At 37.7% G+C, this 17,432-nt stretch overlaps 1 protein-coding gene across 1 annotated transcript; it reads right to left on the bottom strand.

Annotated features, from left to right (window-relative positions):
* Nucleotides 1-230: 230 nt before the first annotated feature.
* On the bottom strand, nt 231-3,113 carry LOC131625927 (dnaJ protein homolog). Its single transcript, XM_058896761.1, has 6 exons — nt 2,813-3,113; nt 2,024-2,174; nt 1,777-1,927; nt 1,300-1,576; nt 1,006-1,204; nt 231-775 (listed from the first exon to the last, which is right to left on the bottom strand). Exons 1-6 carry the CDS (start codon nt 2,960-2,962, stop codon nt 450-452), a joined length of 1,254 nt encoding a protein of 417 aa, XP_058752744.1. The 5' UTR covers nt 2,963-3,113; the 3' UTR covers nt 231-449.
* Nucleotides 3,114-17,432: the final 14,319 nt, after the last annotated feature.

Raw genomic sequence — 17,432 nt, 5'->3', positions numbered from 1 at the left:
AAACTATAATTTTAACCTATTTATTACTAAACTATGGTTCAACCGTTGGTCCCATTTTTAAACATTGCTTCAAATATCAAAGGTAAATATTAACTTTTAAAGTTGGGATCTAAAAACAAAACTCTCAAGTTAGGCATACAAAAATATGCTATGAACATTCAGTTTTCTTCATTTGTCCAAACTTTTCAAGCTTTTTTTTCTCAGCCATAGTGCAATAATGGGCTAGAACATAGCAATAGCCAAGATATAATAGATATTTCAAAAATAACAAACCATACACAAAGTGTTTATGATGTCAAAATGGAATTTATCCCATCGACAATAAATCGAAAGCAGTAAGGTGTTCACATTCTCAAAACCATTGAACCAAACACTGCATAAGTTCTGTCCACGCTACGGTTAAAAAAAAGAGTAACATATAATTATCATCACCATCATTGTTCCTGATTCTACTGCTGAGCGCACTGTACCCTCTGTGCCCCACCAGGCATATCATCATCTTCATCATATGCCTCCTGTTGTTGTTGCTGCTGCTTCCTCCTTGTCTCCTCTTCCATATTGACATCATGAAGTGTAGTTTCCTCACACTCATCGAGCTCCATGTCTGTCAACTGTGACGAAGGTTTAGCTGGAAAAACAGTCTCCAAAACCTTCACCTGATCAGGACTTAGAGTCTCGGGGAACTCCACGGTGAAGTGAATGTAAAGCTTGCCCTTCATAAAGGGGGGTCTCTGGTACATCGGCATTCCCTCGTCGTTAATAGCCTTGTATGAATCTGCATAACCAGCAACAAATACTAATTTTTTAGCAAAGCATGAAATTGCCATTCTAATAAAACCAACAAAACACGACTCAAACATGAATACTAGCATAAGACATGTTAATTTGATAATTGGCCAACACTAACACGTGTTAATTTGATAATTGGCCAACACTAACACGTGTCAAACACAAGAAACACCTGAAATCTGAAATGTCTATGCTATACATAGAATCATTACATACCAGGCTTGACAACTTCCCCAGGGTTTGATTTGATAAGGAGTTGACGACCATCCAAGTGAGTAAGCACAAATTGGAAACCACATAAAGCCTCAGTAAGAGACAATGTATGCTCTACAAAAAGGTCTTCATTCTTTCTTTTGAACTTGGGATGTTCTTTCTGCTGAAGCACAAATACAATATCCCCAGTAACTGTGTCTGGCTGCACAACACCAAAAAAAAAAAACTCAACGTCAGTATAAACTCCACATAATTAATTAAACTCCAATGCAAACATCACTAAAATTCTCAACGTACTGCTTCATCAGCTTCCCCAGGGAATGTAATCTTCTGGCTGTTCTGCATTCCTTTCTCCACATGAACTTCAAGTACTTTCTTTTCTTGTACAACCTTCTCTCCCTTACATTGTGGGCAGCGATCTTTATCATTGATAGTCTCACCAGTACCCTTACATTCATTGCAGGGATGCTGCATTTGCTGAATCATTGATGGACCGAGTTGCCTAATTGAAACCTTCATACCAGTTCCTTGACAACCAGCACATTTCAGGGAAGCCCCAGATTTAGAACCTTTGCTGTAAATTATTTCGAATAACAACTAATGTAAGTAGCAAGTGACGTTGAGCAACATTTACGCAAACAAAATGACTAGCTTATGTCTGAATAAGCTAAATCTATGTTTTAATTGAGTTTAAAACACGGCATAATAAGATTATCGATAAAAAGAAATTTTCCTCTAAAAACTAATCAGAACCAAAACTGTTATGATACCTACCCACTGCACTTTGAGCACAAGACATTCCTCGAGAGAGAAAGCTTCTTAGATGTTCCGAGATAAAGATCCTCCAGAGAGACCTTGAGAGGGTGAACAACATCTTCTCCACGTCTCTGCCTCCGTCCTCGGCTACTACCACCACCGCCACCACCTGTTCAACAAACCATAACTCCTTTAAGTTAACCAAACCATACAACAATTGGTGAAGGAAAGACCAAACCAAATACCACAAAACCAGAATTCTCACCAAAGAAAGACGAGAAGATGTCAAATGGATCATGGCCGCCGCCGCCGCCACCTCCCATTCCTTCCTTAAGAGCATCTTCACCGTATGTATCATATATCTCACGCTTCTCAGGATCACTCAGAACATCATAAGCTTGTGCTAGCTCCTTGAACTACACCCCACAAAATAAAAAATTCAGTAAATCAACTCAATAAAAACACCTAAAGCCTCACCTTAAAACAATTGCACAAACTTAAAGAGAGAAATTTGACACATAAAATGCAATCAAAAGCAATTCTTCTTTGGAAGTAAAATTGATTTTGGAATAATTTTGAGTTGTTTGGTTCTTCTAAAGTAAAATTGATTCTACCTTCAGAATTAATTCTACTCTAAAAATTGTTGCTTATGAGTTTCTGCGATAATTTTACATTGAAATTTATTGTTTAACTCAATTTAAGATAAAGTTTTCTAAACATAAATCATATTCAACTCACACTTTTAACCCGAATCAATTTTTCATAATCAATTCACTCAATCAATTTTTTTCACCGCAGAACCAAACATACGCTAAAGTCAATTGAATCAAAATCAATTATTGCTACATCCAAACTCAAACAACGGCACACCTGAAACTTCAAGAAAACCTAACCCTAAATGTAATAGAAATCCAAAATCAAATCAAATAATTCAAAATTAATCAAAGAGATAACCAATTAATCATCCATACACAAGACAATAAATCAAATCAACCTCAAGAAAATAAATTAAGCTTCAAAATCAAAAAAATTCAAAAAGATGAGGAACCCTAACCTTCTCGGGATCACCACCTTTATCAGGATGATTCTTAATGGCAGCTTTCTTGTAAGCTTTTTTCAAATCATCCTGAGAAGCGTTCTTAGAAACACCCAGGATTTCATAGTACCTCGTACTGTCACTTTTCTTCGGTGCTCTCCCAAACATCGTTCTACTCGAAAACCTAATACAGATCGAAACCTACGTCGGAAGAAGCGATCAACGAGAGGATGAAGAAGAAAAGGAGTAACAAGGAGAGTTCTAGATCGGAATAAACTAGAAAGAGGAGAAACAAATTGGTTACGCCAATTTGTTATATTGGATTTGGTTGGATTTAATGGACGGTTGTGATTGTGTGGTTGTTAGGGTCCCAGAGAAGAAGGGTCTAGAAGAGTGGAAGTAGAGTACGAATTTGGTTCCGAGTTTAGGTGAGGAGAAAAACGTGTGGACCGTTGGATTTTTAAATTTGGGTTAATGTGGAATATTTGTTATGGATCCTTCTTGGCAAGAGGGACGAAGACATCGTGGAAAATTGGGAAAAAAAAATCCAAATAACCATATTTAATAATTTATTTACACCAAAAACCATATTTTCGGAAAAATTACCTGTATGACCAGGTTTCAGAGGTGATCTCCACATAGGAGCCACCTCAGGTGGCGCCAATGACCAAAACTCCCTAACCTATGCGCCACCCAGGGTGGCATCAATGTACATTTTTTCATTTTTAGCCACCTAGGATGGCGCCTATGTACATATATATTTTTTTTTTGTTTTTTTTTTTAATTGTTTATATACTATTTTTTTTAAAAATTTTTTTATTTATTAATAAAATTGTTTTTAACATAAATAAATAAATTATATTTTGTTTTTTTTATTTATTAATAAAATTGTTTTTATTTTAAAGTATTAAAAAAATATATATATTAAATTGCAACAGATAAAATCAGTGAATCAGCTAACTCGAGCGTCCACGGAAAAAAGTAGTTCATTCATTAATTAAAAGGTACATAGAAAATAACCAACAGAAAAAGATAAAGTAAAACATCTAAGAAATCACCACGGTTAAAACAATGTCATTAGGTCCATGCATCATTTGAATGACATCAATGTCGTATTCCACGTTATCCCAGAAAGTTATCGTTGCTCCAGTCACATCATCAGCCCTTGTTTTAAGCCTCTTGATGCTTCTTATCTGTTCGCCGGCCTCGTACTCCCCCTCTAAAAATCTCAGGAGAGTCCTCTTGAGCTGCTCGACGGAAGAGATATTCCAAAACATAACCGGCATGGGAGGTTTGACGGCGGAGAATATGACATGTCCGTTCCTTCTGCGATACTCCGGTTCAGGTTCGGCACGCCATGTTGATCTTCGGGGCGGCAACTCTGTTGTCCGGTGACATCCATCTGGCCTAATGGTTGTCCGGCGAGGCATGGTTGTGTTTGTGTGATTGTTTGGTATTTGGAGTTTGTGTATCTGTGTGTAAACTCAACCATAGGAGCCCCTAATTTATAATAGTAGTTTGTAGAAAAAATTAATGATGTTGCGTACTGTTTACAAGCACGCCTAACTTGTATGATAAATGCAGACACACTGATCAATGACTGACTTGATGGGACTAGACGAAAGCATGCGTATTTGACTGACTGTCCAAAATAAAGAGTGGCAGTATGGGCCATGAAGACAATTTCACAACGAGACAAAGACATAACTAGTTGATTTAATAAAGGATAATACAAATACATAACCAATAGAAATAGAAATACAAATACAAATATAAATACAAATACAAATACAAATACGAATACTAATACAAATACAAAAACATTGTCAATAAAAATACAGATACAAAATACAAATGACATACAACTAATTGTTGGTGGAATTTGATCCACGGTTAGGACAGGTATTTTTATTGTGCCCGACTTCACGACATATGCTACACTTTCGTACCATTTTCTCATGATCCATCTCGGTTGTGATCCGGGTGCTGTTCGGGCGACCTCTTTTCTTTCTCCGCATGTTATCATTATGCCAAACCACGTCCCCTTCATACGTAGGCCAATAATCCTCCTTTGCCATCACTTGAAATGAGTTGTTGTACACCCCGAGCAAGGTTTCTGCCTTGTAAATGGGAGATAAAAGTGCTAACGGATCTTGATGCGCATACGAACATGCTGCAATTACATGAGAGCATGGCATCCGAAAGGCTTGAAACTTTCCACAATCGCACCACCCTTCATCTATAAGAACCCTGTATTGTTGTCTCGGAAGGCCCTCGTTATGGTCAATCGTTTCTTTAACACTGAAGGTCCGGTTGAATCGATTGAAAGATGTCACAATGTGGCTGTTGGCTTTGGCAGATTGCTCTTTCATGAATTTGACGCATGTTTCGCTCCATAATTGTCCGGATTCTATAACTGCATTCCAACGCTCACCTCTTCTTGCGAAAAGAGAAGCCGTCCTATAGTATGTTGCTTCCACCAAGGCAGTAATCGGAAGGTGTCTGATGCCCTTAAACACCCCGTTCATAGACTCCACAAGATTCGTAGTCATGTGCCCCCATCGCTTCCCGTTGTCGTATGATCTGGTCCATTTCTCTCTAGCAAGATTGTCTACCCATCTGCCTGCATCTGGATTTGCCGCTACAATTTCATGTCGATAATATTGGAACGTTGGTTGAGTCAACGCATATCCGGCATTGACAAGAATCTTCCGAAGAGCCCTGTCCTTTATCTCCCGCATGAAATTTTGTGCGATGTGTCGAATACAGTAAACATGCGTTGATGTAGGGTTTTGCCACCCGTTTGCTGGATTGTTGTACGCACTCTCGATGGCAGCATGTCTGTCCGAAATCAGGCAAAGTCCAGGTTGGGGGGCAACGTGTGTCCGAAGATTTCTGAGAAAGAAACCCCAACCTCCAGCAGTTTCTCCTTCCACAAGAGCGAAAGCAACAGGAAAGATGTTACTATTTCCGTCTTGAGCCACAGCCATCAACATGGTGCCTTTATATTTTCCGTACAACCAAGTTCCATCTATTTGAAGAATTGGTTTGCAATATGAAAATCCTTGTACACATGGGCGGAAAGCCCAGAAGAGGCTGTGGAATATCACATTTCCTTGAAGTGATGTTCCGTCTGGAGATTGCGCCGGAAGGGTCTCTAAAATAGTAACAGTTCCAGGAGCATAAATTTGAAGCGCATATAAGAAATGTGGGAGTCGTTTATACGAATCCTCCCAATTTCCATACACAACTTCGATCGCCTTGGTCTTCGCCAGCCACGCCTTTCTATAAGACGGAGTGTAGTTGTATGTTGCAACGATATGAGAGATTATCGTTTTCACCTTTAACGATGGATCTTTTTCAACTAGAGGCAAGATTTCTTGACAAATGATGTCATAACTGAGCTTACGGTGATCTTGTGATACATTTGTGTTAATACATGTGTGATCTTGGGAAATATATCCTATAACCCATGAGTCACTTCTCTTCCTGTATGATGCATGCAACCTGAATCCACAATCAGTGTTACTACAGTAAATTTTGTACCTTTCGACATTGGCGCGATCAACTCTAAAATCAACATTGTTTGCCATATGAAATCTTGTTATCGCCATGATACATGCCTCCTTAGAACGAAATCTGTCTCCTACTTTTAACCGTTGATCTGTTTGGGTGTATGGATCATAGAAAATATCAGTCGATGGTTCGTCATCCCCATCAAAATTCAGGTTCCTCATGTGCACTGGAGGCATATGCACTTGATCTCGTGGTACAACAACTTCCGGTTCATCTTCACTTTCCTCGTTTACCAGGTCATCAACTTCTATTTCCGGTGCTTCTTCTTCTTCATCTACAACGTCGACCTCTGCTTGCTCGTCTCCAAGTGCATCAATGACCTGTGACTCAACCATCTGTGTGGGTTGAACTTCTGGTAGAGTAACATACAGTTCTATGCATTCGTAACCAGAATACTCATGATTGGCAAACATATTCTGCATGTCTTCATCGTCTTTGATCTCAACTTGGATAAACTTGACCGGGTTGTCCCCACGAAGAAATCGATATTGGTAAAAAATTTGGGATACATCACCCAACGCAAGCTTCGTCTCTAATCTCTGTTTGAAGTAATTGAAATTTGCTTTTCTGCTTAAACAAAATCGTTTAACCTCGGTGTTTCTAAACAGAAAACCAACTTCTTCGTTATCATATGTCTCGCCAAAAACATGAGCGTTGATAATGTATTGTGGAGGGGCCATTGTTGAGTGGGTAGAGAGTGTTATTTCAGATGTGAAATGAGATGTGTAATGAGTTGTGTTTCTTTCCACATTAGAGGCTTCCTTTATGTAGACGATCATTGAGTGATGACAATTATGAAGGCGAATAATGTACAATCACATGCGTACTGAGCCGTGAACTGGTGAACTGCTGCACTGCTGCACCCCAGACTGCTGCACAGTTGATTTGAGGTATGGATGACACTGCTGCACAACCGCACAGTCGACTTGACCAGACACAACCACACTGAGCAGTGCATACTGTACAATCACATGCGAATAAAGTTGACGGAAAATGAATGCCTGAGTTGATTTGATTTGAGGTGTGCTTGACACCTGGTGAACTACAGTTTTGCCGACTTGACCAGACACAACCATACTGAGCAGTGTACACTGTACAATCACATGCGAAGACTGTATGCTAATTATTTTCGGTGACACAGCAACTAGAAAACCCTAAACCCTAAAAATAAAATAAAAAACATAGAAAACCCTAACCAAACCCTAACCCTAAATTTTCAAAAAAAAAAAAGCAACAGAACCATGTAGGCGCCACCTGGGGTGGCGCATTAGACCAAAAGTTCCCAGCATGGCGCCACCTGGGGTGGCGCATTAGTGCTATTTCTTTTTTTTTTGTTTTTTTTGCCCTAATTTTGTCTAGTGGTCCCCACTTCCAAAACCCTAATCTGATCCGCCAGCATGTGATCTACCTGCATCGAAATACTGTATGCATGCATGCCTAGACAATTCAGCACCGAACACGGGATGCAGGCCTAGTCTATTCTGCCAGAAACAATTAATGCATGCATGCTTAGACAAAGTCAACACAAAACACGGGAATGCATGATCATTTCAACACAGAATGCATGTGAACCCATCTTTATCACTTTGATATCTGTATCACATGCATGCTCACCACTTGGCCCTCATGCACTTAACATCAGCAACCACCAACCCTCTATAAATACTCTCATAGACTTGCTTTCTTTTCACCAACATATATTCTTCTTCTTCAAAAAACCACTTTGCATTTTCAAATCCGCAGAAAACTTAAAGAGTTCTTGAAAATGGCTCAACAACAACTTCTTACCATGGGTGAAACACACAGAGGAACTAGAGCGAATTTGGCGACCTATGTAAGTTTATACTTATTTATTTCTAAACATCTATGCGTATATGATATCCAGTTTAATCGATTTATTTGTGGTTCTTAGGCTGTTGACCGATTCCGTACACGTTCTCACGCTTATGTTGAACCCGACGAGAGGATTATTCCGAATCTCCAAGCATGTGGCTTCGGACATATCATAAAAGTCAGCAACAACACCATAGACAGAAAATTCATCCTTGCCTTACAAGAGCGATGGAGGCCTGAAACCCACACGTTTCATCTTCCAATAGGTGAGTGTACTGTTACTCTAGAGGATGTTTATATGTTACTTGGTCTGCCCATTGATGGCAAGGCTGTTAATGGATCTGTTCAACATGCTAATTCAATGTGTGAGAGAGTGTTGGGAAGAGATCTAGTTGTGCCTACTCAAGGTTCAAGAGGCCAGGGTATCAGTCTGGTCTCACTTAGAGCTTACTATGATGAACTCGTCTTTATGGACAACTCTACCGAGGAGCATGTTTGGTTAATGACTAAGGTCTATATAATGCTGATGTTTGGTAAACTTTTATTCCCGGAGTCGACAGGTAACACTGTCAACTTTTTCTATTTAAGTAAATTTGATAGTATTAGCAAGATTAGGAAATATAGTTGGGGGTCCGCCGTTTTGGCGATGTTATACCAGTCTCTTTGTAAGAACGCGGTTGCCGAGAAGTGCACCTTCTATGGATGTGCGTTCCTCCTACAAGTATGTGGTTGGTGGAGAATGCCGACGCTGTCCCCTGCAGGCAGGAACAACTACACGTTCCCTTATGCAACAAGGTACGTCTTTTTCTCTTTTTCAACGCTATTCCTTGAACGCTAACTCTCTTTTACATAAAAATCTGAAATAACATTTTTGCTCTTTTTTCTTAGGTTCTGTGGTCCTAAATTGGATTACAGTAAGAATCCGAGGGGGAGTGTTGTTTTGTATCGGGACCTAATTGATCACCTCCGAGCTGAAGATGTATTACCCCTAAACTTTTATATGATCATATAGATGTATTACAATTCATCATGTTTTTTAATAATATGTTATTTTTTCTCCTACGCAGTTTAATTGGAGACCATACTTGTTGCTGGACCATGAGCCAAACGAGAGTGACCGGGAAGTTTGGACTGCAGTAGTACCGATAATAAGGTTCAACATCATGGAGATGCACCAATCTGACCGTGTGAGACTGCAGTTTGGCATGCATCAACCGATCCCGGATCCCCCCACTGATTTGGGTCGCTGGCATATTAAAAGAGTTAACAATCAATGGGACCACGCAGATTATCGTACATTCGCACCTGAATTTTGTGAGATGTGGAAGCAACGTCGCAACCGTCTGCTACAATTCCCTGTTGCCCAACTCCCCATGTTTCCAACCGCGGGATACCTTGCTTGGTATAGAACAGTCACAACCCCCGATATGTATGTGTCAGACCCCTACTACCTACACGACCCCCGCTAACAACAACACGCACAACAACCACCCCAACAATACGCACAACAACCACCCCAACAATACGCACAACAACCACCCCAACAACCACCCCAACAACGCCAACAACGCCAACAACGCCGACAACGCCAAACATCCGAACAACCTGACCATGAGGAATATCAAACAACACCAACAACGCCCTACCAAAGTCAACCCATCCAACAACAATCATGGGGCTTCACCCAACAACTCCGTGACGCTGACCCCTCCACTAGGCTACCCGTCCAACAACAATCGTGGGGCTTCACCCAACAACACTACGACGCCGACCCCTCCTCCTCCACTAGGCAACCCATCCAGCAACAATCATGGGCCTTCACCCAACAACACGGCGACGCCGGCCCCTCCAGCTACAATAGGCAACCCAGCCCCGACATGGGTCTAGATGACAATTACGACCCAAACGAGCAAATGACCACTCAATCGTCACAGTACCAACAACATGGATACCCACACCCCAATTTCCACAACACCAACAATATGGGTACACCACACCCCAACAAACAATGCCATTTTTTCAAGGTCAATCAAGCGCTGGGTTTTACCGACCATGTGACGCAACTCCACCGCCAAGACAAATCTTTGAGGGCATGGGGACCCGACTATTTGACAGCAACATACAAGAATACATGTCCAATGAGCGCATGGAGGGGCTAATCCGAGGACCACCTACCCAGACACAACAAGAACAACCAAGGAATAGGGGGGTCGTGGAGAAGTGGCTCGTCGAGAACCTTCCAACCGGAATCGAACAGTTCCAGATTGCGGAACTGGCGGTGAGAGGGGTCATGGTCCGGCTCCGGGTCGGAGGGGTCGTGGTCGGAGGGGTGGTGAATAGCATAATATCCATGTTTTATAAATTTTCTTTTTTTTACCGTATTTGTAATGTTTGAACTGTATGACCGTATTTGTAATGTTGTTTCTGCATTTCTTGTATTTGTAATGTTTGGAATGAATGACATGTGGTGTTTCATTATTTATTTAATTGTTAAAACAATTTTATTAATAAATAAAAAAAACAAAATATACTTTTAATCATGTATATTTATATTAAAAACAATTTTATTAATAAATAAAAAAAATTTAAAAAAAAAAATAGTATATAAACAATTAAAAAAAAAACAAAAAAAATATATATATATATACATAGGCGCCACCCTAGGTGGCTAAAAAGTCCAAAATATACATTGATGCCACCCTGGGTGGCGCATAGGTTATGAGGAAATGGGCATTGGCGCCACCTGGGGTGGCTCCTATGTGGAGTCCGCCTCTGAAACCTGGTCATATGCGTAATTTTGCCGAAAACATGGTTTTTGGTGTAATTTATTTATTAAACATGGTTATTTGGATTTTTTTTTCGAAAATTGGTTGTTATTTCTTGGAAAATAGTTAAAATTGGATTAAAAAATATATTCTTAAGTACTAAAGTATTCTTATTCAATTGACCATTGACATTACGCTCTTATTCAATATAATTTAATTTTTAATTTAATAAAATTCAGCTTTTAATATTTATTTTATTTTTGATAGCAAACATCTTCAAAAGAGACAAATTTATATAAGGATCTACCACATCAACCAACAAGTAGACATCAGAACAAAAAAATTCTATTTAAGTACATTATAGAAACATCATACTAAATTATAATCCTACAACTTCTTCTAATAAAATTTCCCGCCAAAACTTTTCACTAATTTTTAATCAATTAATAAAATCAAAAAATTAATAAAATCTAAATAATAATAATATAATTCATTCATTCTTCCCAAAATACAATAAATTTTTTCACCAAATGTTTTTTTATTCATCATATTAATTACTATTTATTTAAGAGTTTAAAGATAGTGCACATTTAGCGACACTGCTAATTTTTTAACCCACTAACAACTACTTCATACAAAACTTTATATTGATGCACATTTAGCAACACTGCTAATTTTTCTTCTATTCTCAAGTTGTTTAAAAATTTACTTCCCCCTTTCATTTGTATAGATGCTATTTTTAATTTGTTTGTTTTTGTTTGTAGGTACATATATCTTTTAAGTATAAGAAAATATGTTCTTTTTGTAAATATTTTGTTGAATAAGTTGGATTATGTAAGATTGAGAATTAAAAGATGAATGCTAGAAAATTATTTTTTAATCTTTTTATTAGTCAATATTATAATATGTTATGTTATTTTAATTTTATTGACTTTTTAATTTTTCATTTTTTTGGTAGGTATTGATTTTGAAGTTCTTTTAATTTTATTGAAGTTTATTAATTTTAATTTATTTTATCTTTCATTCATTTTTTTTTATTTCTGGCTATTACTTATGCTTTCTTTTCATTTTTTTACTAATCAAACTTGTTGTCTTCCTTGATCTTTTTGCATTTATGTTTGGATTTGTGTTGTTATAGACATATACCTCACAAATCTTGATTGATGATGGAGATCTATTAGTTTCTAGATTCTAGAGATAGATTTAGAGCTAACATTCATTGTGGGTATCAAGGCTTAATGCTTCCATGTTTGAGTTTTGCGCGAGAGATTGCCGACGCGAAAATACGAATGTTCTCGCAACTTTGTGTTAGAGATAACATGAGTTGTGATATGTCTTGTTTGTGATTCAGAGATGAACATTGATGTGAGAGATACATGATGAGTTTTATGAGTATTGTAGGTTGAATGCAACTGATCGATAGGTTTAAGTTAATGACGAGTAGCTTAAATTCATGCCTAATAAGTTTCTCCTATCCAAAGAATGCATTTATTATCTTGGTCATACGTTTTTACCTTAACTCATTCAAACCTAAACTCACGAACGCGATACTTGTCGAACGATAATTTAGTAGCACTAATCCATGCGGAGACGATAAATTCCCAGAATAATATTTTCAAATCTTTTGTTGCTTGCCCTTTACCGCTTCAACAATAGCTTCCTTTCTTTGACTTCTCGTTTTGCAATTTCGAAAAGTCAACAATGAAACAACCAAGCTTCTTGTAGTTGAAGCATCCCTTATGGTCACCTTCCTTGCCTCTGGAACTAGATCCTCTGAATCCACTGCTTCTTACAAGGGATCTTCTGTTCTTCTTGGATAGATACTGAAATCTCTTGATCAGGAATTCCATTTCTTCATCATCTAAACCTTCTTTGGAACCTAATGTAGAAGGAGCTTCTTTATATTCCCATACTTGATGAGATTTGGCAGGCTGACCAACATATATCAAGGCAGGAGACATATTTTTATTTAATTCAAACTATTACATTGATGACATATTTTTATAAAATATATACTAATTAAAAATACTTAAAATATTTTTTAAATGTATATTTTTTAATACAAATTTAATAAGATTTACCGTGCATCGCACGGGTAGATGGCTAGTTCTTAAAAATTTTCAAGAGAAGCATGCAATCCTTAACAATCGGGTCCAAATCTACATTAAAAGCACTATCATTCACAGTCTATTATCCCTAAGGCATCAGAAAAGAAAAGAATTGAATCTAAGTGAAGATCCGAAGCCAAATTGATAGCCTATTGAATACCAAGAAGCTCCGCAGTAGCTGGACTTGCAAAACTTGAAAGCTTCTTACACGCAATTAGAGCGATGTTCCTCAATGGCTCTTTGATGACACTGTAACACTAACACCCAAAATCTACCCGACGAATATTATAAAAATCAGAGTTATAAAATTTCAACAATCATATGGGATGTCACAATTCCAACTTATTTCAACAATGATTAATCGCACGTAAAACAAATACATAACACATAATTTCGAATGAACTGACAACAACATGTTTAGTCTTTAAAATAACACAACTTTCATTACTACGCAGCAGATTCATAGATTCAACCGAAAATACCATAACATCTTGTCCAACTTAAAACAACTTTAAGACATCAAGTCTTTAATGAAAACAACCTAAAAATTCAGCAACATAATAAAACCAACAATAAATAAAACGCGCGTTCATCCCCCTGAGTGTTACGTATCAGAGCAACCAACACCTGACTCGAACTAATTAAGGTAAGCAGTCTTCACTCTAGATTACCTGCATGTTACCAACATAGGGGTAACATTCAAACAGAAGGGGTGCGATATCGAACCAAATAATTGCGTGTATGATAAACAATATATTAGATCAGATTATATAAAATCGTCACTTCAACAACTTTCAAACAACATCCATCATCACAATTCAACAACACAACATCTTTATATTATAATAACAACAATTCAAGTATGCGACACGAAATGCGACTTGTACAATGCACATGCATGTGGTACCAACGGAGCAAAACTCCCAACTTAAAATCTTCTAGTTAATAAAGGCATCAACAAGGCATAAGCCTTCAACTTTAAACTTTTGCCAATCCATGCCAACTTACAACGCATGAGCCTCCAACTTTTATGCTATGAATGCGACAACGGATGAATGCAACAACAACCGCACAACAACTATTCAACTTTGGCATAAGCCTACAATTTGATTTCTTTGCCAATTAATAGAGGCATTCACAATAACATTCATCACTACCTGCAATTTCATATCAGCAATAATTACGTCACAGCAACTTGTACAATTCTCTGATTCAACCGAAATATCTCAACACTCAGTATAATTTAATCAAACAGTTCGACTTTATTCTGCTAATTAATTCTTCTGCTAAAATGACTACTGATGTTTTCTGCTACATACTGCTATTAGAATTTACAGAATAATTACCACTGTTATTGATCTCTGTTACTCTTCTTCCTACTGATACCTATTGATGCCTACAACTAATATTACTTTGCTGTGTTTAATTTCTATTTACTATTTCTAAAGTTATGTTGTCCCTTAATTAACATACCTTAATTTAATTAACATATTACTTTACTACTACATATTATTACTACTACTGGCATTAGTTAGTTATTAATTATTTGTCACTAAAGTGTACCTAGTATTAACTTAAACAAAATAAAGCATAAAAGTTATGGTGGCCCCCACTACTACAAGGGGTGATTGTCCCCTTTTCTTCCCCAGGGAGAAGGCGCTCCCTTCCTTTCTCACTCTTGGGGGTGACCGCCCCCTCCTCATTGAGGCTTGCGCCTCGCACACTGTTCTTTTTTTTTTCTTTCCAGCCACACAGACCTCCTTTGTTATTCGTTTCTCACTCGGTTAAAATATTAGACCAACACAACATATATTCACAGGGATATACCAATTATACCAACATTAACATGGAAAAAATTTTCAGCAACGAGTTCATCAACAATAATTAATTTTCAGGATCAACCACAACAATCAAACACAAACAGAAGCAATTTTACAAACCCAATCCCACGTACTATTCATCATATACCCTATTATAGAGTCAGAACTCCACCCTTATCTTGGATTGAAGGTTGCTCTAACTCTTCGATTGAACCTAGCTTTGCCTCTTTCTGCAACTTTTATGTATTTCTCCAAACCCTTATTCCTCTTTTTCTAATAGCACCTAAAAACCCTTACTGCTACTTCTAATTTTTCTTTTATTCTACCTAACTAATATAATTTTCTATTTCTCTCATTGGGTCTAACATTTCTATACCCCCACTTTGCTACTCACAATTATAAAATAAGCTCAACACAATTAATCTCCTATAATAATATTATTCATATTAGAATTATTTCTAATATTAATAATACTAAATAACATTATTAGTAATCAACCGACTTATCAACTAAATAATCAACTTAGCAACGCAACGCAACCATATAACAACTTATCAACAAATAACCCGAATTAATTTAATTAAATAATTAATTAAATTACGGGCGTTACAGACACACCTCAGCGCAACCACACCATTGTCAAAACAGCCAGCATCCGATTGAACACTCCGAAATCCCTCAGGAATGAGACTCATCACGTTTTTTGTAGCATGGTTATGACCAACCTATCTAGAGCCATTAAATTCTACAGCTGCTTCATGAATTTCTTGAGCCACGCTCGGCGGGCATAAGACCTTTTGACTAAAAACTAACACATTCATAATGTTCCAGATTTTCCACAATCCCAATCCAATAACTTGAACAAGCTTAGGCTCTTTAGATTTTAAAACACCCAACAACCAAATAACCAACTCACTAGCATCTGGTAGTCGCACCCCAAGAGGAGGGTAGAAGAAGACTCTCTTTGAAAATTCATAATGCATAAATAAATGATTGAGACACTCAGGAAAGCAACGGCAAAGGGGGCAAGATGTATCAAGTTTAATACCTTTTCTTTCTAGATTTCACTTTGTCGGGAGGATATTGTTGAGAAGCTTCCAAATGAAATTCTTTGTCCTTTCCAACAATGGTGCTTTCCAAAGGTACTTTTAGACCTCACCATCTTGCATAAAGGAAGATTCTGCCTTTGAATGGTGCAGAATTCTCCTCGAGAGATGATAGCCTGACTTTATAGAGTACTCCTCGTCCCTTTATTAGTGCCAAATACGCTTGTCTTCCGGAGCTCTAGAAGAAATTGGAATACTTGCAATGTGATCTACCTCGTTTACAACAAAAAGATCTCTAAGAGTCTCCATATTCCACTTGCCTAAATCACCATCAATTAGACTAGTTACCTTTGTGTTTGGCTCCAAGGAATTGCACACCGTGAATGGTTTAAAACCTAGGATAGTAGGAATCCAGTTTTCACTAACAATGTTCACATTTTCCCCATTCCCTATGCGTCATCTCGTCCCACTAAGGACCAAATCCTTTGCACTGAAGATACTGCGCCAAGCATAGCTTGGTTTGAAACCCAGGTCTGCTCCAATAATATTGCTTCTTGGGTAGTACCTTCCCTTGAAAAATATTTGAACAAGGAACCATCACTTTGCATTAACCTCCAGAATTGCTTCCCAAGGAGGCTGCTATTGAAGTCCTTGATGCCCCTAAAACTCATCCCTCACTGCCTTTTGCTTTTGCCAGTCTCTTCCAACTCATCCAATGTATCTTTCTCTCCTCGTTATTTGATCCCCGCCAAAATCTTGACAACATAGATTCAATCTCCTTACAGCAATTATCCGGGATTCGATGGCAACTCATAATGTATGTCGGTATAGCCCGTGCCACTACCTTAATGAGCAACTCCTTACTAGCCCTAGATAGGAATTTTTCTTTCCATCCCTTCTGTAACACCCCATATTTCTCTTAATTAATTTAAATTGGAATTAAATTATTTATTAGAATTATTTGGCAATTGATTGGGTTTAATTGAAGAATTATAGAAAAAGGAGTCATTGGGCTTGGTGTTGTGATGACTAAGAGAGGGATGCTAAGTGATAGGACCATACTAAGTGAATTTTATTCTTTCATAAAATAGAGAAGTTGAGAAAAGAAGGAAAATAGAAGCAAAAGAGGAGAAAAGAGAATACGTGAAAGAGGAGCAGAAGAGGAAGAGGACCAACCAAGGATTCTTGAATAAGGTAAGGGGGGACTCTCCGATTAACTTCTCTTATCGTATCTTAAGTGATGATATTGATTAGGTATATTAGCTAGAACAATTGGATTGTATGTTTAGGTTTTGGGGTTTTGGGAGATTTAGGTTGTTTTGTTGAATTGATGTGATTGATGAATTGATGAATGATTTTAGTGTTAGATGACCACTAAAATGTATTATAATTGTATTATGTTATGTTATTTGATGATGTTTTGGTGTGGGGACTGTTATAGTGCGATTTGGCTGAGATTGGGAGAGGAAAGATGTCAAATCGCAGAAAAA

Source organism: Vicia villosa, unplaced genomic scaffold (assembly GCF_029867415.1).
Source record: "Vicia villosa cultivar HV-30 ecotype Madison, WI unplaced genomic scaffold, Vvil1.0 ctg.000251F_1_1, whole genome shotgun sequence".
NCBI classification, from domain to species: Eukaryota; Viridiplantae; Streptophyta; class Magnoliopsida; order Fabales; family Fabaceae; genus Vicia; species Vicia villosa.
Note: the sequence above shows the minus strand (reverse complement) of the source record. Positions and strands in the feature narration are given on the sequence as shown.